This window comes from Bacillus rossius, chromosome 1, assembly GCF_032445375.1.
Source record: "Bacillus rossius redtenbacheri isolate Brsri chromosome 1, Brsri_v3, whole genome shotgun sequence".
Lineage (NCBI taxonomy): Eukaryota > Metazoa > Arthropoda > Insecta > Phasmatodea > Bacillidae > Bacillus > Bacillus rossius.
In genome coordinates, this window is record NC_086330.1 from 176,829,338 (window position 1) to 176,854,898 (window position 25,561).

General features: G+C 35.7%; 1 protein-coding gene across 1 annotated transcript; it reads right to left on the reverse strand.

Moving 5' to 3' along the window:
* Positions 1 to 3,889: 3,889 nt before the first annotated feature.
* LOC134529693 (sarcoplasmic reticulum histidine-rich calcium-binding protein-like) lies at positions 3,890 to 22,862 on the reverse strand. Its single transcript, XM_063364056.1, has 8 exons — positions 22,799 to 22,862; positions 20,993 to 21,072; positions 20,621 to 20,710; positions 19,670 to 19,750; positions 18,470 to 18,544; positions 8,270 to 8,326; positions 6,389 to 6,451; positions 3,890 to 4,152 (listed from the first exon to the last, which is right to left on the reverse strand). Exons 1-8 carry the CDS (start codon positions 22,817 to 22,819, stop codon positions 4,146 to 4,148), a joined length of 474 nt encoding a protein of 157 aa, XP_063220126.1. The 5' UTR covers positions 22,820 to 22,862; the 3' UTR covers positions 3,890 to 4,145.
* Positions 22,863 to 25,561: the final 2,699 nt, after the last annotated feature.

A 25,561-nucleotide genomic window follows, 5' to 3' on the forward strand; every position in this document is an offset into this window, starting at 1 on the left:
TGAGAGTTTGGGAAAAGTAATACAAGATGTTGGTTGAGTAAGTGAAATGGGAGAGCATGAGGTAATTAAATACAAGATGGTAGATTTATAAATTAAATGGGAGAGCATAAAATAAATTAATCCAAGATGTTGGGTTTATTAGCGGAATGGGAGGAGGAAGACTATGATGACTATGAAGAGGAAGAGGAGGTTATATCGGTGATATACAAGTCAAAGGTAATTACGACGATGTAATCCAAGATGGTAGGAAGTTATAGAATTCAAAATAAAGGAAATGATGTAATCCAAGAGGAAGGCAGCGATGTCTTAGATCAAACGTGATGATAACATAGCCCAAGATGTCATAGGTAAATATGGTGCTAGTGATAACGACATAGTCCAAGATGACCGCAGTAATGTCATAAGTCAAAGGTGATGAAAACGTTCTATAAGATGGAGACAAGTTCAAGGTGGCTACAGTGATTTCATAGGTCAAGGGTGTTGATGACTTCATCCAAAATGACATAAGTCAATATTGGACTGGTATGACAATATATTCCAAAATGGTGTCAGTGATGTCATAAGTAAAACGTTATAATAAAAAATTCAATATGACTGCCTCCATCAGATTATATCTATACGGTGAAATAACAATAACAAAAGGTGCAACACACATGAGTTTTGGTGCTTGATGATTTCATTGTAACGAAAAGTGCAACACATAGTTGTGGGGTATTTGATTACGATATATATGGTGGGTGTGATTTCCTAATTAATATTGTCAGAAAGTTCTAGAGTACAATATGGCGGAAGAAAATTACATATATACAAGATGGTTCCAAAATCAGTGGAATGATAGAGCATGTGAAAATTGAATCGAGGATGGCCGACGTAAATTGCATAACACATGATGACTACATAATAAGTGGAATGATAGAGTATGAGAAAAATGAATCCAAGATGGTGACGGTAATGTTAAAATCCTAAATCCGAAGATACAAGTCACAGGGCTAATCAATAGTGACGTACTCTAAGAATCCGGCGGAAAATGATATTATAGGTCAAAGGTAATAATGATATAGTTTAAGCTGCATATGTGAAACTTTAAGAACATGATAAAATGAAAACAAATATGACGGTTGTAACGAAAAGTCAAACATTCTAGAATATAATATGGCGACATTAACGACAAGTGTGACAGATAGGAATGGGATTCGATAATGATGATGTCGTCGTAATGAAAAGTGCAACACATATGAGTGGGGCACTCGATTCAGAGTTCGTGGGTGTAATGTATTAATTCAAAATTGTGGAAAGTTATAGAAAACTAAATGGTCGAAAGTTTTAGATTTCAAATGACGGAACGATGTATAATACCGAATTACGTTGTATAAAGGTAATGTGAAAATAAGATTCTTCATTTTCGAGAAAATAAAATATTTAAAAAGTTTTTAAGTAGACCACATAATAAGCTGCTATGTATGAAGAAAGACATTTGGTATGTTAAACAGCTTCATGTAGGTGTAAATAGTTATTACATAATGCACTGCTATGAGTCAAACATCATTCATATCGTTATCATCAATTTTACTCACCTTCCGTGGCTATCGTTAAATCAATGCTGACATCGCATATTTGAAAACAATTATTTCATCTGGGGGTTCACTGTAATTATTATGGATAAAACTCTCCCAGATAACCGCTAAACTTCATATCGTTCATTACGTCGAAGTCATTGGTCCAAAGCAATGGGTATTCTTATCATATCACCCTTTTCTCAGGGTTACCAGACATCCTCTTTTACCCAGACGTTTCATTCTTTACTCGCAAACGTCTTAGTTTATGCGGACATGCCCTCTTTAACCTGAACAAGAACTGTTTTACCCGGAAATATACTCTAATACACGAACATGCCGTTTTTATACGGACATGCCAATTTTTACCCGGAAAATACTCCTTTACTAGGACATGCCCTCTTTTATTCGGAAATTCCTCTTTATATGAGCTACTCGCATGGTAACCCTACATTACACTGAGCAATAATGTTGGCAGTAGTGTCGATTCGAGGGTTTGGATTCGTCACTATGTAGCAATGATAGATTGCGGTTCCAGATTGCCACATAAACTAAGCACAGTAGCAATTGCGATTTCTGATGGGGAAATAAATCAAAACTTGGCCGCTCACACGGGTAAAATTCCTGGTGTCACTCAAATTTCAAATATCAATTCCTTATGCACACAAACTTTTCTGATGAATTTTACATAGAACATTTCCAAGACGTTTGTGAATAAATTTTGTTTATGCATGGTTGGTATATGTATTAGGTACTACTGTAGAGTCATTAAGATATGAGCAGCTTCCAAACATCAATCACCTAGTGTTGTGTGTTTCTGTCTCTAATGAAATCGTTGAAGAAGTTTAAAAAGCCTGGCTAAATTTATGTTAAAATAACCACTAACATTTGTTTTCTAGTTAAATGTACTATCAAAATTGGTTACTTGCAAATACAAAGGCAATATTTACAAACATTTAAAGTCACTCAACTTCGAATGTTTATTTGTTTTTCCAGCACGAAAAATAGTTAAAGATTAATTTTGCATTTCTCTTTACCGGATTTCAGGTTAGGGTTAGTAAGTGACAATACATAATACTGGCATGTGACAGTATTTAAATAATAGTTTATACTTGTAACTATCCTAATAAATAAACTTTTATTTTATTTGGGTTTCAACTCTCGTCAACAGCTAGTTCATCAGAGACGGTTATTCTTAACAAAACAGTTCAAGGACTCTTGGGGAAGGACCCGGTAAATGACCTGTGGTAGCCTAAGGAGCCACTCCAGCATTTTCCTGAAAGGATTTCGGGGCGCCGTGGAAAAATCGAAATCACTATGTTCGGCCCAAGATTTGAACCCGTGTCCTCTGGAATTCAGATACATTGTCTCGTCACTCCACCACTTTAAGGGAGTACATTCAGAGAGTGTTTGGCTCTAGATGATTTCTACGCACGTTGTAATGTAAATTCTAAGAAAATGTAGCGAACATTTATTGTTATGTGGTAGGCCTAAAGTAAATTCGAGGAAAATGTAGTGAACATTTATTTTTATCAGCCTGTTAGCTTACTGTAGTAGGCTTGTTTGACTAACAACCAGTATGAAGTAGCTTACGTATTCATATTGACTTTGAAGTTATTTGAAGATTACTTTCAATGGAAATGAAAGTATCGTTCAATTCTTCTGTGTTAAATTTGTTACTATAACATCAACGGCCCCGTCTACCTGGACACACATACGATGTGCAAAGCTTCAGAAGAAGTCGTGTGATTTGAAAATGGTTAAAAATATCCGAGTAGGATCTGTTTGCAAAAATTATTTAAGAACACGCTGAGAGTGGATGAAAAAATTCTGTTTTCGGATTTCGTTTTCAAACTATATTTTCAGAAGAATGAAAAATTGCTGAAATGCGTGATTTTAGAACAATTGTTAGGCATGAAACCTACGGTACATACTCTTGAAAGCACTAAAGGGATTTGCATTGTAACTTTATCTTCATTTCTTCGCCATAAAATATTATGGTCACCGCTCAAATCTCCCAGTTGCCCTATGCACGACGAGAAGACTGCGCGCCAGTTCAGAGCCTTGTGCATAGGGACGATACCGCGCTAGAAACACCAGCGAGCGTCCTACCTTACAAAAATACGCCCGTTACTAGATAGGCCTCTTAAGTTAAAAACTTTTGCTTTATTCATTATAATTAAACGGCTTGAGAAAAATAATCGCCCCCGGTTTAAGTATTAAGAAGCAAGGAAAACTTTGCATTGCGTGTAACAACATGTGCAGTGTATCATGTAAGTGTAATTTTATTCTTCCCTTAAAAAAGTTTGCATTCCATTAATGTAAATAACACTTACTTCAAGTTTAAATTTCTTGATTTTATTTTCAGGTTATATCATTTTTTAAAACTTTTTATTCATACTTTTAATTACATCGAATCATTATATCTACAAGGCATGTATACATATGCATTGAATTTACCATGCAATACCTACAACATACAAAGCAAGGAGAAAGTAATTTGTAGAAGAACTGATTAATGCAGAAGAGTTGAAGCAAAGACGGCAGTATCGGCAGTTCTTGATGACCAGGCAGAGTCTTCATGTTTCAAGTTTAGCGCCTACAAGATAACAGAAACATTTCAACATTAGGTATGTCTAGTTTTAATAATATATTACAACCTTATACTCCCTGTCAAAACATCTAAGTTGTTTTCTAAGATACAAATGCATCAAATATTTAAAACAAAACGAACCTTTCAGGTGATAGCATATTTCCACTCGTTAATTTTTACACTTCTTTATAAGTAACAAGTAAAATGTGAAGGATAGTCGAATAGAAACATTGAAGGCAATAATTTTAAAGAGAAAATTATCTGTCAATATACGCTAAGAAAATGTGAGGGTTTGGGAACGAATTGATGTGTCAGGAATGTAAGTGGAAACGTGTGACTTAATTTAGATTTAAATAGGAAATTATGATTGCAAGGTGATGAAAAATACTGTATGACAATAATTTTTACAGTGGAAGGACACTAGGAAAACATAATGTAATTAATATTATCACATGGTCGTGTTCTGTAGGGATGTGGAAAGTCTTCAATTGGTCGCAAATCTATAGAAATATATATAGTGAAATAAAACAGTACAAATGAGAAGGAAATAAAGATACTATCAAAGTGAAATAAAGTGATTTTACAGGAAAAAATTAATTTCGAAGACAAAATAACTTTTAGCAAATAAAGCTACTACATTATGAAATTTCATAAATGCATTATAAATACCATGTTCAATAGCTAAACACAAAACAAAAGTATAATTTAGCGTGAAAATAAAAATAAATTAATATGCAAAATATTTAGCTTCAAATATATATGGCTTTAAAAATACGTTGTATTTTAATGTCTTGAAATCAGCAAAAATCTGTTAAGTTTAAGTTCAATGTTCTATTCTAACATCTCTGATTTTAGCTGATGGTAAGGTTAATAAGTACCCATATTTATTCATGTAATATATGTAGCATAGTGCCACTGGACATTCTGTAGCATGCACAAACATCCCACGTACAGCACTGCGGTACTGTTTTTTTGTCTAACAAATATAATATACATGCTTAGCTTTCGTTTACATACGTGTGCAGACGTGGTTCCCACCGCAAATATCGGTTTGATCCTTGTTTTGAACAGACAACAAGCCTTTAGGGCCAGTTTCACAAATTAAATATTGGGTAAAGTCGAGATTTTTTTCTTTATAGAAGTTTCATCTCTAATTTTTATCTGGCTAGTTTGGCGTTTGTTTTGTATTGTCTTTTCACTATCCGAAAAAATTTTAATTTTATTTTTGTGTATGCTTAAAAGTAATGTCATCTTTAAGTAACAACTCCGGCCCCAAAAAGAGATAGTAAATTTATTGAAATAATTTGTCCTGAAAATAATTTGAATAGTAAATATCTCAACCAATTTATTAACAAGTCACTTGCTCGATTGAAAGACTTCATTGGAAAAACAATCGGTAAGTTGAGAAAATCGCGATGAGGATCATGCTGAAATGTGAATGGCATAAATTTGAGATATGTTGGTTCTTAACTAAGATAAATTAACTTATTTTATTCTATGACACCTGCTCCTAGCGGCACTGTAGCGTGATTACGCCAATTGCCCAAATCTCGAACGACTGATAACTAGAGACCTGAAAATTTCGCGTTAATACTTGGAGACAGCTTAGAATGCAACTGTGTATACTCTCGAATGACTATTCTCATAAGGTAACGGGTTATTTTTCACGCTTTGGAGGTCTATAAGTAAATGAAAAACTCTGAAATAATATCTTATCTAACCATGTGAGACCCAGAGAGAACGTAATATGAGGCAGCAGTCAAATAATACATTATGACTTGATTATGCACAAGTTTGTGAAACCCAGCTTGGCACCAGAAAATAACTCGAATTTTGTAGTTTCTACTGATAACTGCCCAACACAGCACTGACAGAGCTCATACGCTGTATACGAGCGTGTACTATCACATCAATCTTCCTTCAACAGACTGATAACAGCGAATCAGACTGTCACTTTCTTTTTTTGAAGGCATAACACACCACACAACCTGTACCAGCTCAGACTAAAAAAATATCGATTTATTTCACTGCTCATGTGAACCAATACTTATTCTTAGAAATACCAACGTACAGTTGTGACGAGTAAGGCGCTGATAAAGCGTTATCTTCAAAATAAATCAATAAAAATTTATCGCAGCTGCAACATCACTTGCAGTTATGAGGAGGAGTTAATGTTTTGTGCACGGGCTATTTCTTTAAATGTTCTTTAGTTTGAATGCACTATATAATAATTTTTACACACCTTTCATGGGATTCGACATCATCGTCACTGTCACTGTCACTGTCGCTGTCGACTGCTTCTCTCCTGCAAAAGAATGCTATATATTTTCTAAAAAAACATACACACAAAGTATATTCCAAGTTCTCGTTGCCATTTTCTCATATCTCATTTTGGTTTTTCAGGTTCAACCGCGTCGCAGAAATCTGCTGGGTTGAGGATCTCCAACCCTGGAGATGCCCGCGGTAACGCAGATCGAAACGTCGGCACACACTAACACTGCCAGTGCGGCTCAACCTCAAAAGTCAATGGATTATATTTACGTGTGTTCATTGTGACATTCACGGAAAGCTGATCTTTGAAAAACTTGCTTGTGAGGTATATACAACACGAATCAAGCAAATCGGATATCATTAGATGCTAATGAGGTGTGCAGCGGTTAGATGATTCGGTGACGCAATTCATTATTGGGGGGGAGGGTATCTCCTTGAGTAAAGATCTTGGTTTGTCCCTAACGGCGGTTACACACCAATCCCCGAGGAGTTGTAGACTGGTCGCAGTCATCACTCATGGGAAGGCAGAAGCGGTTAGGCGTGCTTGACTACTACACTGTTGGAAATGTTCTCCTGTAATGTAGGAAGAACACGGTTAAAAAATGTTCGCAAAGTTACGGAACTTAAACTCGCAAGAATCATCACGGGGCGTTCAGAGAACCTTCAGAGACTTGCCAAATCTACACAATCTCAGGGCCGGTGCAAGGTAAATTGTCGCCCTAGGCGAAAAACCCTATATCCCCCCCCCCCCATGGATACACCAAAAAAAATTTTCCTTGCCTCAAAATACATCACGTAAGCCTAAGATTTTGTCAACAATCAAATGTAAGCAGGCTTGTGTTTTTTTTTTACTTTTTTACTTATTACAAATCATAAACAGGTCACCGTGGACTTTAAATAATTACTTATATCAATATAAACATTCCAAACTGTTACAAAAATCCATTTTCATCTAGTTTCAATAATCGTTAAACATATTACATCAGCTGTTATGAGTCGTGCTGCGCCGCCCCCAGCTACTTGGCGCCCTAGGCGGTTGCCTAGTTCGCCTATATGGTCGCGCCGGCCCTACACAAACTATGTATGTATTTTTACAACAGAGTACACGACTCTGACGTCTGAATTCAACGTAGTTTATAAAAACGCAAATTCCAATAAAATCACGAACAATAACAATTTGTTTATTTGAAGTCAATCCTTCGTTTGTAAGGATCGAATGTGTGTACTGTAAGTTCGGGTCCCATCATACCTATATTGAGGATTAGTTTATGTGAATCGCTCCCGCTTAGCTCTCCGGCATACGATTTATGCGTTCATAAACTCTAAAATAAATATTTAAGCTACATAGCCATGCTTACAACAGGAAAAACCAACGCATTGTTGTAATTATTGCCACAAAATTATATATTAGAAAAATTATTTTTCTGTTTCTATTTTAGCTGACTGATGGACCGTGTTCGGTAAAATAAAACCATTTTTTTTCTTTAGAGTGTTGTCAGTGTATAAATACGAACTGAATGGTATTAAATAAATTACTGTTTACTTCAACAATATTCCATAAGCACTGACAAATCTCTTGACGGTTTGTACTCAGTTATTCCATAAAGAGAAAGATATATAAGTTTATACGATTTTAGAAATATTTAGTTCATATATTGTTGTAGACATAACTTACGTTACCATCATTCTTATCCTTTATATATAACATGTTGGTTGATTATTTTTAATGTCTATTTGTTTTTCATTTGCCTTCTTAAAATGCAAAACTATTACTTGTAAATATTTGGCGAAATAACAAAATTTAACATGTATAGGAATCGGTATTGATTATAATGGTTTTTAAGTTACTTACCTCTCTTTGTGGTGTTCATCCGCGTGTTTTTCTTCCTGAGTTTTCATCTCTTTATGACTGAAAAAAATATAATAATTTTATATAGAATCCTTCCCAAACAACCACACTTTACATAGTATTAACAGACATAATGTAATTAACACTACACTTAAACTATTTCAATAATTTTTATAGATATTATGGTGATATTGAAATAATAATTATGTAAATCATTATTATTCCTGATAACGGAAACAGATCTCAAGTCCCCAAAAGTCGCAACAGTTTTGTCTTAGGAAGCATATTATGTTCGTCTGTGCTGTCATCGTTGTGTCGTTTTTAATTTTATCGCTGGGTTCTTATGTGAGTCGTTGTATTGTCAGAGTGTTGTCCAGATTATCTGTTCAGTATTTTCGTTTGGTTTCTGTGTCTGTCGCTGTGTTGTCCAAGGTTGTTGTTTGCCTGCATTTACTATTTTTGTTACATTTTTTTGTTGCTGTTAGCCCACTGATTTTGTCTGTTCTGTGATATTGTTCTAATTAAGTCCACGGAATTATCTGTGCTATCTATATATTTAACATTCGACATCGGCTGATTTTTGCTTGTTTTTTGGGTGTTTGTGTATTCATTTTTCTTTGTCAGTTCTTCAGATTTTCTCTCATGCATACAGACAAACTAGCAATGGCATAAATAATGATTTAAATAAATCTTTTGTATAACAAGATTCATTCAAAGAATGCAATAACTATAACTTGTTAAAAAAAACACACTTTTTAAATAACAAAAAATAACAAACCAATTCTTTAGAAATATTTTTTAAAGAATGTCCATAAGGCGAAATTTGTAAAATAGTTATTTAGAGAAATAGGGTAAGAAATCAGTCATGATCAGTGGCAAGATTCCATTCCACCTGGCTGGACTTGGGAAACCACGGAGAATCTAAACTTACGTAGGTACCACGATTTCTGACCCAGTTACAGTAATTTTACATTACACAATCTCTGTATGTTCCTCCATATGAAGTAATTTTCAAAAAAAAAGTTTCCGAGTCAAGTTTTCTTAGTATGGAATGGCCGATTTACAAACAGGCCAACCTTTTCCCAGAGCGCCAGTTTTTGAGAGGCGCCAGAATTTGAGTATTAGAAAAAAATAATAATAAAAAAATTGAGGAACCGGAAAAATAAGTTTTGTTTTTATCGTACGGTAATGATTTGATTTTCAGAAAAACATGTCAAATTATATAACTTTAATCAAAACAGAAACATTATTTTTTTTATTTTCTTCTATTTTTTGTACAAATAGCATTTGTTATAATCGAGTATTTCCATTGACAGATTAAAGGGGAAATGTTAGTTTATACTAACTATTGCAGTGCGCTTAAAAATATTAAACTTTAACACCATACTATAGAAATTTATTTAAAACTCATTTATCAAGAACGGTTTACTATAACTCATGTTTTATTACTGCAGTTACAAAAACCGTTTAAAGTTGCAACGACCATTTATATAAAAATTAATAAGAAAAATGACAAACATCCCATGTCTTTGAATAAACATAGTATTAAGCTGCATAATGTTCAGTTTTAATTCTGATAATAAATAAGCTTAAATTTGTTAAAATTTTATGAATCTTGGGGGAACTGAATAAAAATATGGGGGTGGTCGGAAATCGAAGCCTGAGTATAGAAGATGTATGTGATAAAAAATTATTTTCAGTTCGTTTATAGGAACAGGATTGTAACATTTTCGCTAAACACTACAATCGTTATTTTATCATGTTGTAAAAATAACTATAAATTAAAAATTAACCAAATATACGAATAATTTAGAGCAAGCAACATTATGGTATTTTAAGGTAAGTTTTCAAGTGTATTAAAAATAACTTGTAAGTGATATTAAAGAAATAATTGTTTTACTCCGTAAAAAGCAGTTCTTATAACATCAACAAAATATATACTAAAACCATGTGACAAGTTAAATTTCAAACAAATATTATATGGCCGATACGATTTTATTTTTATCTGTTTTAAAATGGAATCAGGACGCCAAAAAGACAACCCTGAAAAATGCATAATGCACGTGAACTAGTGTACTTATATAACCGATATGAGGCGCGTGAGCTTGCGATAAGAAGGTTTCTGTTCTTCCCTGAACTAGACTGCCATACGGCCCGAAGAACCATAGTTGTGTGATCTAGGCTTTTCCTGAATTTCTCCTCTAAAGTCCCTGTATCCTAAATTATATATTTAAAGTGTGTCCTAGTAGGATGTCAACCATTTTTGTTTTCCTTCCAAAAAGTAAGAGTATCCTTACAGAATCGCCAAAATGTGAAAATGAAAACTACCTTAAAACTAAGTGTGAAGTATCTGTAAACACTAAAAAAAAATGTGTTTATTTGTTGGTAAACCAAATTGTGTTAACACGAACGGATCCAGATATCCTTTAACGGCTTGTTACTCACTGAATGCAGCTTTCAATATTAATGATTCTTTGGTTAAGCTTTAGGATTCAAAACTGCAGTAGTTGATGCACTGTTAAACAAACAGCACACGAAGGCTTGCTTAGAGAAGATTTCCTTAACGCATGTAACCCTTCTGCCTTTAGGCAAAAGTATCATTACTTCCAATCCAATTCAAAGAAGCTATTGTGCAAAAGTGTGCAATTATTCCATATAATTACCAGTTTTCTCTTATGTAAAAATGTTAGTGTCACTACTAAATAAAACACTTACAAAACTCAAATGACATCCTACTAATATTATAAACGCGAAAGTTTGTAAGTATGGATGGATGGATGTTTGTTACTCAATCAAGCCAGCACGACTGAACGGATCTGGATGAAATTTGGCCTACAGCGAGCTCATAACCTGGATTAACACATTGGCCACATATTAATATCAAATTCCAGCCCTAAGGAAGTGAAAAAGTGATAATTTCATTTTATAACCAAAAAAACATAGGTCATAGACATACAAATAGTGAGTGAATGTCATTTCTCTATGTCTGACATACGATCATACGCATAGTAAGGTCTGGCTAATTCAAATTTTTCTCCTTGGTGAGACCAGCCCGCTTAGTCGAGCTCGCAGCGACTAGCAAAATAAAGGCGCTAATAACAGTTTCGTTGTTAACTGCGTCAATACATAGAGTTGCCTTGAATTTTAAACGCACTATCGTTTGATGCGTTTGTCATGTCTTTAATTTTCGTTTGTTTGTGCCGTATGCGTTCATCCGATTTCGATGAAATCTTGGTGAGTTGTTAGGCGCATGCCCGTGAAGGGTTCTGAGACGGTATAACTATTTTGCAATAGTTGGAGCACGAATCGTTTCAAAAAATTTGTTCATTTCATATTATATAGCGGCACTTCGTCTGTTTTTGTTGATAAAGTGCTCACGCATGACACAATTTATTTAAATATAAAAGAGAGATGGAGATATAGAGATACAGAGAGATAATTTGAGATAGAGCGAGGTATAGAGAATGAAATGGGTTAGATACAGAGAGATATATAGATGTATAGAGCTATAAAGAGATTTATAAATAGAAGAGATAGATATAGTGGGAGGTATATATGTAAATATAAAGAGATAAATAGAGATAGAGACATACATGTATATAGATGTAGATAGAGATAAATATATATTTAGAGAGATGGATAGATGATTTGAATATGCGTAACTACGTCAAACATATTACAAAACAAAACTGAATGAGGCATTGCAATGCAGGCCAAGCATTAGCTAGATAATGGAATCTTTTCTATTTTAGTAATCTCTTATTTTTCAGCTTTTTTCTATAGTTCTTTATAGAGTCTATATTACATACAGGCCACCAATTTTGAGATATATACAGTTAAATAAATATACTCTGGCAGAACGTCTGTCGGGATCTGAAAGTGATATAAATTATTTTGCACACTTGACATTCAAATTAATAAGACAATTACTAACTACATCTGATTTAGAAAAAGGTCCCCTTCACCCTGTGTTCAGCCCGGGCAACGCCGGGTACTGCAGCTAGTTTTAAATAATTTATCTGCCAGTATTCTTACCAGTGATTAAAGGCGTACAACATATCAGACCCCGTATTTCTTATAGAAAATCTCCTTGCTTTACTGTTACCAACTAAATTACCATTCTTTTCGATACAAAGCATAAATCGTTTATTTTCGGATACGTAGCAATTACATAGCACCACAGTAATTCAGAAACTTTCGCTGTTTGTTTGTAGTAGGATTATTTCTTGGAATGTCCCGATGTGACGACGTGAGACGAAGCGACTGTGTATATTGCCAGTTACAATATTATGCCTCTGTAAACCTGGAATGGTGTTATTACTTCAAAGTCTGTCTGGAAAAAATCGTCAAATATAGCTTTTCACATACTTTTTAAATCAATTATTTGTATGTAAATCGTGTTTACCTTGTAATGCCTCTATTAACTGTTTGCCTCGATACAAGTTTAATCGCAAGTCATATGTACGCAATAGTATCATTGGATAGTAATCAATACGTCTTTCAAAATATCTTAGCAAATAACTTTAATTTTTTAACCAATTCCGAAAGATAGGTATGGTAACGTGAGTCATCCTTAGAAGATATAGGTACACACGCTATTGCGTACTTTTCTACAGGCATTTTTAAAATATACAATTCTCTAGAAAATAAAATTTGTCTGTAAGTCATGTAAGCGTACTAAAAGCGTTTGTTTAAGACCTTATTAAAAAACCATCGAGATTTCTCTAATATATTTATATTTAATACACTACCAAAAATATCCTTGATAAATTTTCTAAATGAAAGTAAAAACCGCATCAAAATCCATTTTGTAGTTTAGGAGAAATTAGCAAACCAATAGACGCGGATAGAGACTTCTTTTTTACTGTATACAGAAAACTTCATGAATTTATCTTTTCAATTGTAATTTCGTTAAAATAAACTGCTTGTTATATTTTGAACCGATTCAGAGATTAGTGCCTGATTCCAATCCGACTTCGCTGCAGAGTTGAGTGACAGCTGTGCTCGGAGTGGTTCAGATCAGCGTGAATCCATTGAGGTTCCTCGACCAGCGTCGGCGCGTGGCGCGGGCAGCTCGGGCGGGAAAATGAACCTTAACGACGGACATCCCGCGCAACAGGTCGTCATCTGAGAGTCGCGCAGGAAGTTCCATATATGGGCATTCTCGAGCGCTATGCGTGGCAAATCGCTGAATCGATACGAAATATGACCAGGGATTTTTTTAAAGAAAAATATACCCTTTGAAGTTAATATTCATAAAGTTATCTTTATGTGGTAAAAAAACAAAGTCATTATCGGTGTCTGTCTATTGGTTCGCTTATTCTCCTAAACTACAAAATGGATTTTGAAGCGGTTTTCGCCATCATTTATAAAATTTATTCCGAAAGGTTAATGTGTAGAGTATTAAACAGAAAGAGAGTAGAGAGAACTCGATGTTTTTAAATCAGGTCTTAAAATACGCTTTTAGGTCGCTTACATGATTTACGCTAACTTATACATGACTGGCACTTAATATAGAAGTACTACATAGTTGGAGATCTAAAAAGACCCCCAGAAAATTCCGCAATAGCATGTTTACACCTTCGAAGGATGACTCACAGTAACTATTGATTTATTTCAAAATTGGTTTAAAAATCATGAGTTATTTTAGAAGCTATTTTGACCAACATAATATTAATATTTATCAGTTTAAATATGTTGGTTAACTTATCATTTAAATTAGTTAAAATTGGATCTGTACACCATATCATGTGTGATACATAATTTTTATTCCTCGGATTCCATTAATATAAACAGAACTATTATTTCAATTTAAATGACTTCAGTTCCCAGTACAACAGTCTTTATTGATGACAATAATTAAAACGCAGGGTCGAACATTCAATGTTGCAGAAATAATATTGACCTTTGATTGCTCTATGTAGCTTTTTCTTGAGTGATTTCTAATCGAAATCTGTTTGTGTGTCTCATGAGAAAAAACAGTCAACATTGTTTACAAATAATGTTTTTAGTTAATTATTGAAAACACCGGGCACTTACGAGAACTTGATAATTAAAAGTACTTACTAATGAAATGTAAATGATGCCACATTAGTAGATCGCATCCGTGCGAAGCAGGGGCGGGTCGCTAATTTAATTTAATCACCAACGACTCAATATAGTAATATATAAGAACCAGTCATATAAGCTAAATAAATTGTTACAAACGGTGAATAGTGTAACCTATAAACGAATGCTCCTTTTTGACTAATGCTTATCTTAAATCTTTAAAGGAGCAATTCTTGTATATATATATATAATATATATACCTATATATAATCTGAATCTCGGAAACGGCTCCAAAGATGTTCATGAAATTTAGTATGCAGGAGGTTTCGGGGGCGATAAATAGATCTAGCTAGGATTCATTTTTAGAAAATGTCGTTTTATCCATATTTTCAATAATCAACTTTATCGGCAATCAACTTAAACATAAACGACTCTTCCTGACATCTATTGGAAAGTAATAATACCATTTTTTTTAATTGGGAGCAGCTAACTGCTTTAACGACACAACAACACTAAAGCTACTCCAGTAGATGGCGTTGTTAAGCAACACTAAGCCAATGAGTGTTTGGTTTGAGGATAGACCAAGAAAATCAATTGTTTACTCATGTAACTTGTGTCTTTTTAACTCATGCGTTCACTTATAAATGCCTAAACGATCTTTGAAAAAAACCGCTTATAAACAATCTAACTTCAGGAAGCCGCAACTCGTCTCAAGAACACCTTGAAGAACATCGTCATCAAACTGTTCAGGTTTCTCAAACTTCACACAGTGAAGACTCATTTCAAGAAAACCTTCATGAAAATAATCAGGTTTCCGCTCGTCCCACGCGTGCTGCTAAAGTAAGATGCTTGCAAAGTTGACTAACATTATACGAGCAGAAAGGTCTTATGATTTAGATGTTTCACGAGAGCGTGCGTCACAACGTGTGGCCGCTGAAAATGACGAACAACGAGAGCGACGTCTGAGAGATTTGCGGCAGCGTGCGGCACGTGTAGCTAATGAAAATGACGAACAACGAGAATACCGATTAGAAGAACAAAGACGTCGAGACGGAAGACGTCGTAGGGCTTTAGAACTTAATAATTTTTTACCGACTTGCAGCTGTGCAATATCACGCCTTAAGACCATTTGAAATTTTGTTTATCCATTGTGGTGCATTGCATTTCCCTGAGGAACGCGTTTGTAATCGTTCAAATAGAAATTCTTTGGTGACTGTTGTTTGCATGGACGAATTTTAATGGAGCAACCAAAATTTTCAAATGAATTTGTACGTATCTTTTTAAACTGTCGCCCACATTAGGAAGAATTTCATAAAAAAATAAGAAAGATAAACGCATCTTTTGCTCTAGCATCCTTCAATGTAGAAGATGACAGAACAATAAATAGCCATGACATTTATAGTTTTATTGTTTGCGGACAAGTATATCATAAAATGAATATGACAGCTCACCCGACGCAAAATAATGTTGGTGTCTTTGAATGGCCACTGTACGGGCAACTATACTTTTTAGACCCTGATGAAGCCGTTAATGAAAGAGTTAACCATTCACTTAATTCTGGAATTACTACCTCAATGATTAAGTTATTGGAGTTCATCATTCGGGATATATAATGATGTGAGAAGTAGAGGACGAAATGAATCTGTTAACTTCTGCCCAAGGGTTACCCCCACCACACGTAAAGCTTTTATTTAGACTTACAGATCAAGCTGATCGCAGAAGGTTTAATATACCGGCGTGTAATGAGGTTTGTGCAGTTTTTACACAATGCTGATCAAAGCTTTCCAGAAAATGAAATGATTGTTCACCAGCGCAATAAAAACATTGTCTCTTTAAATAATGTTGATAAGCGAGTCAAGCCATTTACTTACCCATTATTTTACCCAGACGACACGGATGGTTTTAGCCCAAAAAAAAAAAATACCGAGCAAAGCTCGGTCATCCAGGTACTGATACATTATGTTGTCATTCCACAGACGTAATACAATTAAAATATATGATTTATTATGTTTTCTTCTTCAAATAAATAGGTAAGAAAACCATTTACAGACATATTTCCCAAAAAATGATGGAAGAATATTTGGCCGCCATACTAATAACTTTAATAAAATTAATTGTCAGAAAAATGCACCCGTTCATGGGGTATGCATGGACCGCAATTCAATATTAAAGTATTGATGTAGTAAAACAAATCAAGAACCAAAATAAAACGATTCGATAGTCAAACACCGTGAGTGCGGGGGTGTTGGACGCCAGCAGATTCCAGAGGCCTGTCGGCCCACCCCTGCACGGCTCCTGCACGGCTCCTCAAGCCAGGGGATGTCGAGGGAACCGCGGGGCGACAGTGCGACGCTCACTGGTGTTTCTGGCGCGGTGTCTCCTCTGGTCGGGCGCGCAGTATTCTCGACGTGCGTAGGGCAACTACCATGTCTGAGCGATAACAGTAACATTATATGGCGGAGAAATGAAGAAAAATGTGGAATGCAAGTCCCTTGAGTGCTTTAAAGGACCTGCATCGGGTGTTTCATGCCTAAACGTTTTTCTGAAATCACGCATTTATTATTAGTCTTCTAAAAATGCAGTTTAAAAACGAAATACGAAAACAGAACTACTCATACTCCTTCGGCGCATATTTAAATGTTTTTCGTAAACAAGCATCGTTCTGATATGTAGAGCAGTTTTCAAATCGCGTGTTTTTTGTGGAGCTCTGCACGCTGTCAGTGTGCAGGGTGGGCGAGGGCCTTAACGCAGTGTTGTCGAGGTGTCGAGTGTCGTGCAGCTCGCCTTCCAAGGCGATGCGGGCCAGATTCCCGACGGCGGGGTTAAGTGCGGAGTTCTCGCGAGTGAGAAACGCGGCAGACGTTGCTGCGAGAAAGTAAATTTATTTTCAGTCCTGACTCCTACGAGAGAAGGTGACTGTCGTCTGAGATGTCGGGGTGGTTGCCAGTTCCAGTTATCCGAGACACGATCCAACAGGCCTGCGGGAAGGGTGCAACAGCCTCTCGGCACTCATGCCAATCCTCTGCCTCGTGGCACCAACAGGTGACGCTAAAGAGGACTCTGTGGACATATCCTCAGCCAGTGTTGAGTACCCTCCAGAAGGGTAAAATATGCACTGAATAATATGACTTCTGAAGGAATAAACGGGTCCAGACTACCGGTGCCTCCCCCTTCCCAGAAGTCAATCCTGGATCCGCCCCTATCCACAGCTTGTCTAGATGGGAACTAGAAATGGTGAAAGGGCTGAATCTGCGGGCAACAGCAGATGAGATGGAAACCTTTCTAGGGGTTCGACTACTGAGCCCTGGTGGTGAAGCCCAAATGCCGGGACCATGTGAGGTACCCAATGCCCTTTTTAATGGAGTCTAGCTCACCGTGCGAATACGGGGAACGGGGTACCCGAGCCTAAACGACTGTAAACCGCCTGGGCTTCGTCAAGGGGGGGGGGGGGGTGAGAGACCCAGACAACTTCGTGGTCCCCCACCGCACGTACGCAACGGCACTCACGGTTAGCCTAGACACCACTTAAGTTGGTAGTAGTGCGGGATGATTCTTCTTGTGAATGGATCCAACGCTGAGATTTCCTCTGTCGGCCCAGGATCAGATTAGGTAAATCTCGCAATTGGTGGTGGTGCTCCTACGCTCGGAGCAAGCTTAGAGGGTTCCCTAGACCTGTGAAGAGCGGATGAAGTGAGAGGACAGCTAGGAGAGGTTGGATAAGCCTCCACCAGACCACGGGTTCCCTGGGTGACAGGAGGCCCGGTGTGAAGTGGTAGGCGACAGCAGTACCAAGAAGGTCTAAGAGCTTAGGACACAGTCAACTGTGTGGTTAGCTGAGTGCGGCAGGAGACCGAGGTGGTGTTGATGCTGGGATGGATAGCCTCAGCCTCCCTTCATAGCCAACTCTCTAAAGGCTTTCCCGATTCGCGTTAACGGCTTATTTCGTATCCCTGCCTGTGGGACCGGGGCGGCAGGGCCTCATGGCTACGAGTGCTGAGATAACAAAGAAAAAGGATGGTCTACATGTCCCTACCAATGCAAATCGTTATTTTAATAAATTATCTATGGCGGTCACTTTTATGTTGTGTGATATCTAACATTTTTCTCTTAGAAGCATTTTTTTTCATAACAAATAATTATTTAGTTTTAATTTACCTTTTTTTGTCCTCCTCTTCGGGATGCGCCTCGTGGCTTTCCTTCTTAACTTCGTGGCTTTCGTGATCTGAACGTCTGAAACGAAAACAAAAGAAACACGTACGGATTCATCAAAAATGTATTTTTTGAAGTATCATTAGTTAAACCATTGAAAAAGCAAAATATATCTCTAATTGTTATTGTCATTCTTTTTCTCTCATTCTAGAGAAAGTAGAAGAAAGATAATAAAAAAAACAATGAACATTTCCTAGAGGGTATATTTGCGTGACTTAATTATGATAAATGTGGAAGCCAAAAAACAAGGAATTGTTAGTTCAAGATATACTCGTAGCCATAGTTTGTAAAAGTTAAATGACATTTTAAGCATTTATAATGAGGTCTTTACCACAAGAAATTTTTACACAATAATTTCAACCAGAGGCAGGACGGCACACACGCTATGAGAAACTGGGTTGGGCTTACTTAGCGGTGCAGCTGTACTTTGTTTAAAACCAGTGACTCAATTTCAATCACATTGTTATCTAAATATGATTATGTGAACTGAATCAGTGGGATGAAAGTAGCTGAACAGTCTATCAACGAGTGTCGCTGACTGGCATATCAGTGATATTCGTAACAAAGCTCAATACAATACTGCGAAATAATTGGAAATCACCAAAAAAAATTAATTATTACTTCTGTCATTAAAATAATCTGAAGATATTCACGGACACACGGGATGAAGTTTTAACCGACTTTAAATCAAAATTTAAAGGATGTGGAGCATACCATACCAATATTAAAAATTTATAACTTAGTACTATATGCGATAAAATTCATATTCCGAAAAGACCAAAATACATTAACGAAATCATCATACAGGTTGCTGGTGTAATATAATTCATGATAATATCAGTGGACTCGTATAAAAAAATGTATATTGAATAATGTAAAAGAAGAAGAATAAAATACTGCTGACCTTATAAACGTCTCAATGTAAGAATTGCTCATCTCGTTTCAATAAACTGCTCCGTAAAGTTTAAAAACGAATGTGCGTGATAGCAAAAAAAAAAAAAAAAACTAGTGGTAGAGATATTTTTCATGAACCAACGCACACTCTCGTATATTGGTTTAGTTGAATATTTAATTCAAATGAAATTTGCCTAAATAGTAACGTAAATTAATTAAAAAGTAACCAAAATAATTAATATGTGTACTTACCTCTTCCTGTCGTCGTCATCATCATGTGAGTCGTCTTCATGGCTGTCCTTCAGATCCTCGTGGCTTTCATGTGCTTCGCGCCTGTGTTGGAAAGGTCAACATAAACAAGAATTACTTTCAAAGGCTTGTATGGGGAAAAATATTTCTTGTATGTATATAAAGCTAAGCGGTCTAAAAAACGAACTTCTCGCTAGGTCATGCCATCACTTATATATTATTTGTTTAGGAAAAAGTTAAACTCATAAGAACTTTAACACACCATATCGTTAATTCTCTGATAAAACTTATGAGTTAATATTTGTATTTTATTTATATTTAATGTAAACATTCAAATATGAGCAAATATTTAAGCACTCGCCAGAGATGTGTAACATCTAACTTCAGTAACGATAAAATTCACGTGTTCTCATTTTGAAAATTCACTTATAATACGAGACTTGGACACATAATTTAACGTAGAATTCTTTAAAATAATGTTGAGCGTGATAAATATACGCATATTGTGTTTTCAACTACATTTCTGGACGCGAATCACACGTAGTTACCGCACCCGCCGGTATAATTCACTGCCGGAGCAGCTACGTCTACTATTGCATAATTTGATTACCAGACCGAAATTGTATACAATATAATGAAATGGCTCCAATAAAAGCGAGAAAGACTTGTTATAATAATAAACCTCGTAATGGACCTGATTATCGATAAAGAATTTTACTAAAGAATGCTCATTTTGTTAAAAATAATTAAACAGTTGAAACATTAGTTTCCCTTTAGCGTTGTGATCTTTGATTCAAGCCATATGGCATAGATGACAGCATAGTGAGTTACATATTTCCATTCCATGCGACTTCTATCCCATTCACGGAATTACTCCCACCAAATGCCGTATTCCGAGATCTAAGATATTACACATCACTAACATTTACCAAAGTAAGTATTTGGCGTGCTTACCTCTTCCTGTCGTCATCATCGTGCGAGTCATCTTCATGAACTTCTTCACTGCTGTCCTTCAGATCCTCGTGGCTTGCATGTGCTTCACGCCTGTGTTGGCAAAGTCAACAAATAACGCATTATTGCTACAGCTTGTATAAGGAGAATTTTTTTTCTTGTCTACAAATTTAGGTGCAGTGGTTTTGTAAGATAGACAAATGTAAAACACAATGTAAAAATTCCACTTGACATTCAAGTTTCAATCTTGGAAAATCATTAGGACCACTTTTTTTAGATTAAAGAACTTCTTATTTTGATTGTAATGTGTTAACTCTGTGAATTTAAATCTTTATAGACATTTCACAACGTACTTGTTTTATGCCGTGTGTTTACCTTGAAACCTCGTGGGATGTCTCCCTTTTGGCGAGCGGTGTTGAGCTCACGAGGAAGCCAACAGACAGGATGACGAACAGCTGAAACATAGAAAGAAAATAAAATCCCATCAAAATACTCTAACACTTACACATTGAAACCCACAATGATTGACCGCCTTCGCTTGCAAACCGCAGATGGGTCGACTTTAATTTATGATGTTACGGGAACAAATTATACCGGGAAAAATTACTGGCGACGCGTATTTGGATTTCCTGTTTCAAATTCCCACAATGTTATAATTCTAACTAGTTGGCTGACAGCTCACTTTGCCACAGCAAGTAATGTTGAAAACAGCTGGTACTTTCTCTACTTATCTCTACTTGCCTGTGCTAATTTAACCCCAATCACCGTGTGTGGTACATTTGTCTCTAAAATTCCTGTATGTTTTGGTAACTGAAATCTTGCAGAATTGATACCCAAATAGATTATAAAAAGTCGACAATATTATTACTTGCTCAATTTCTAGTAAAATATATTTCTATATGCAAAGAGGGGTTTCTGTTTGTATGAAGGTTTCTTATACAAATCTACAGTTTTACTCCGATCTTGGTGAAATATTTACTTTTGACCTTCGAAAAAAGATGGTCAGCCTACGTGAGATTTTGGAAAACAGTCCACATCCGCCATTCCTCTATCGCTTAAAGCAAAATTTCGGCTGTTGCATTGCTGATGCTTTCGTCTCAGTGGCAATGGGTATTGCAGTGTTAATGTGTTTTTTATTTTCGTATCTTAATATTGTGATCTATTAAATATGCAATATAGAGTTCAATATAGAAGTCAATTAACGACGCTTAAAGCGCGGGTAACGTCTGGTTCTTCAGCTAGTGTGTATAATAAATTAAGGAAATAATTTTACAACTACACTTTTCAAATATAAGAGCATTAATTATGTCCTAATCAGATGATCTGCTGAATATATACATTATCTCGCCCTGGGCAATACACTTCCTGAGATAATGGCCACTCGCCCAACCATGCACAACTTTCTCCGCCTATGAGAAGGAATTAATCTAGCACAAAAGCAAAGACTATCAGTTAATTTCTCACGCCGTACCATGTTTATCTCTGTATTTTTCAGCATTAAAGGATTTTTCGTACCTCTTTAATGGCGTACCCCTGCTTCATTAAAAATTGTATAATGTTTTTTACTAAAAGGGATGTTAAAATCGGTTTCAAATTTAACAATATCTTCAAGTACTTATTTAATTCTAAGCAAACTATTTGCCTGAACTTGTTAGATTAATTCAGCCTCTTTATTTTTACAAAATAAAGAATGTTTATATATTATTCCAACTTTTAAACAATTGATGGGGACGAATGGTTACTTATTTATTTAGTTTTGTCATCTAAATGGTATAAGTAAAGTTAAAATAACATATTATAATAAAATATAAGAAACAGGTAAAAAAGAATGTAAGGGATGTAAGCGAACCTGGCGGCGTGGAGTGTGCTACGTATTTCGTGCAGTGTGTGTTTAATGTGCGTGAGAATCGTTACAGTAGTGGCATCTAGCGGCGTGAAGTGGGAAATAGCTATAAAGCAAGGCAGTAACACGTCTCACACTTCGCCAGTGGTGATTGGCCTGAGTTTCCTCTATTGTTCTATTGCGATATTTGTGAACATACAATTACATAATAAAATCATGTGTAACAGTATAACGATATAAAATTTTTACAATACAACAGTGAACACATATAAGTCCATATAAACTATAATCCCAACTTGTGTACTCTCGTATTCACGCGAGGAAGCCTCGATACTTACTACCACTACTCTCAGCCCCATGTCTGACGTGTCTCCAGCGAAAATAAATGAATTACTACCTACGTTCTCTGGGCGCAATGATTTATAGCAAAACCTCAAGTGCGCACTTTCTTTTTGTCGAACTCGTGATAATGCAGATTTCGTGCCGTCTCTTGCTTGTAATAATATTGTTTCGTGTTAGTATGTGCTCTGTTTGCGCGCAAGTTAGCGACCGGCGAATCCTCAGCACTAGAGTCGCGTATTTGCCGTAGTAGTTTCGAAATAAAGACACTCCAGCAACAGTTCGAGCAAGAAATTCTTAGCTATGAACTTCAAGGCGGTATGTGATCTGGAATGATGCTTTTTACTGCTACAGAAAATAAAACAGGTTTGCTAGCATTTTTGTACCTCAGAGCCAAACGAACCAAAAGTACAACAATTTTGTGATTTTTGTTTTATTGCTGTTTACGTCTTAAAAGTTTATTCTTATCTGAAACTATAACATCGTAACTTACTAAAAAAAATTGTAAAATATTTTATATAGCTATAAGAGTACTGAGCCCTAAGATTTAGTTCAGCCAGACAATCGTTAAGTCCAGTTGCAATGTTATTTACCTGCGGCTATTGGATAAGTCTCCTATTTGGACGAATTTAACCACACTCCTTTTTTGCTCGCCACACGCATATGGTGGTTGAAGTAAAACACAAATTAATTGAAAGAGCAGTAATTTTACTGTCCTGTAAAGATCCAACAGTTTTTTGGGCTCGTTTATTTTTGAGGTACAGAATGAATAAATGATGAAACTGGATTTACTAATACAAACATATATATGCACTTGAGTTACCAGCACCTCATTGCGTGGTTAAATCCAACGCGTCGTTAAAAGGGTAGTTATAAATTTTAAATTATTTTTATTAGTGTTTCAGCAGTAGCTGCATTGACAAGATGCATTGCCCAGCTTTGCACACTTTTTAATCTGAATTTTAGTTTCTTAGTACATTTGTTAAGTCATATGCAGACGTCTCGTGAAAAATCATTTATAAACATAACCTCCAGGCGTTAACATGCTAGTGTGTGTTGATTACTATCATACTAAACATAACAACGGAAAAAAAAGGATATTGTTTATGCCTTGTGATGACAATATATTTTGAATTAACCACTCTAAAACTAAATTGAAGCAACAAAATTATAAACGTGATAGGCAGAAATAAACTTTTTTTGTGATATAAGTACTAACAGTAACCATATTTTTGCTTCTTATCAGAAAATATGTCACCCACGTGACGCAGAAAATTTATTGATAACGTTCAGAATGGTTATTTAGTTGACAGCAAGGTTATTGGAAACAGAGCTATCGACACGTATTGGCAATGTTTGGGTGGAGGAGGGGGAACTGTTGATTTAAGAGATTTTTTTAATGCACGAGTTTTCCCGCTATGTAGTTTTATGAGTTTGAAATCACATTTTTATTGCTAATATACAAGTTATGCAATAGATGCAATTCACATTTGAAAAAATTGTGCATGAAGTATTACGGGGGGAAGGGGGAACTAAGTTATTCACCCCCCGTGACCTTGGTTTCCCTCGACTGTGAAGTCGTTAGAAACGAGAACATAAACACATTAGAAAGAAAACTGTGGTAGGAGTCGACCAGGAACACCGGAATATAGTTGAATGGAACGAAATTCGAACCTTGGTCTTAGAGAATGTGGATCCGATGTTTCACCTCCGCACCACCTCGCTCGGTATCAACCCCGAATGCACAAACATAGGTGGAATGAACCGTACGAAAAAAGGTAGTACAGTTAAATGTTTTTCGTTGTAGGAGTACATGGTTACCGTACCTACAAATCATTGGGTTTTTGGGAAGCAAATCATCAGAAAAGTGACCGTGTGTTGACTTTCCCTTTAAAACTGTCCGTAATTGAACCCATGACCTGCCAAATGAGAATGGGATTCATTATTAAGTAAAAAATATTATATAATTTATAGTATTTATTTAATTCATGAAACATTCCGAAATTGCGTCATATTGTTTTATTGTACTCTTGATTTTGGAACGCGCGTTTCATACTGTAAACTACTGAACGGATTCACTAGATCTACTTTCAAGGCATTATTCATTTGATTCATATTTATTTAGAACCAATAAACATGATCGAAATGGCCATTTTCACACAGCTAAAGCTCAAAACCTTCCAAATGAATATCTAATAACCAACTCAAATAGTGGGCCTTAAACTTTTATTTTGCACACCTTTCAATTATAAAAAAATAAGCATTTCACTCACTTTAGGTACATTTCGAAGACATACTACCTATTATAGCTGTTACCATGGTGCAACTTCCGGAAAACTTTTTACAGTTTTTTTTTTCAAAACCATCGTCAACTCAATATAATTACCATTTAGTGGACACAATAACTGCTGAAATTTTTCACAAATCTCTTCGAAACAGATATATTAAATATATTCTAGGGAAATCTCAGTCGAGTTCGTTAATGGACAATGTCTCACCAAAGGGGTAGAAGTGGGGAAAGTTTTTGTGAAACAGAAAAATCATTGTAACTCCCATAATATCGAAAATATTACATCTGTTTGCGTATTAACTCTTAGGAGTAATACCCATATATTTTCTCTGAATAAGGTTTTGATATGACCAACCATAACTGTAAGGGGTGGAAAAATCAAGGGTTCGAGGACAAAAAAAAAATCATAACTATGTTCGTAGGCACACCATCAAATTCGTTCAAAGTGTTTGTAAATCTTATAATTTTTATC

Coding starts and splice junctions, on each gene's coding strand:
- LOC134529693 (XM_063364056.1), bottom strand. CDS start 22,819: ATGGGGCTGAGAGTAGTGGTA. Junction 20,711..20,992: donor ACATCCCACGAGGTTTCAAG/GTAAACACACGG, acceptor TTGCCAACACAG/GCGTGAAGCACATGCAAGCC. Junction 18,545..19,669: donor GATGACGACGACAGGAAGAG/GTAAGTACACAT, acceptor TTTTCGTTTCAG/ACGTTCAGATCACGAAAGCC.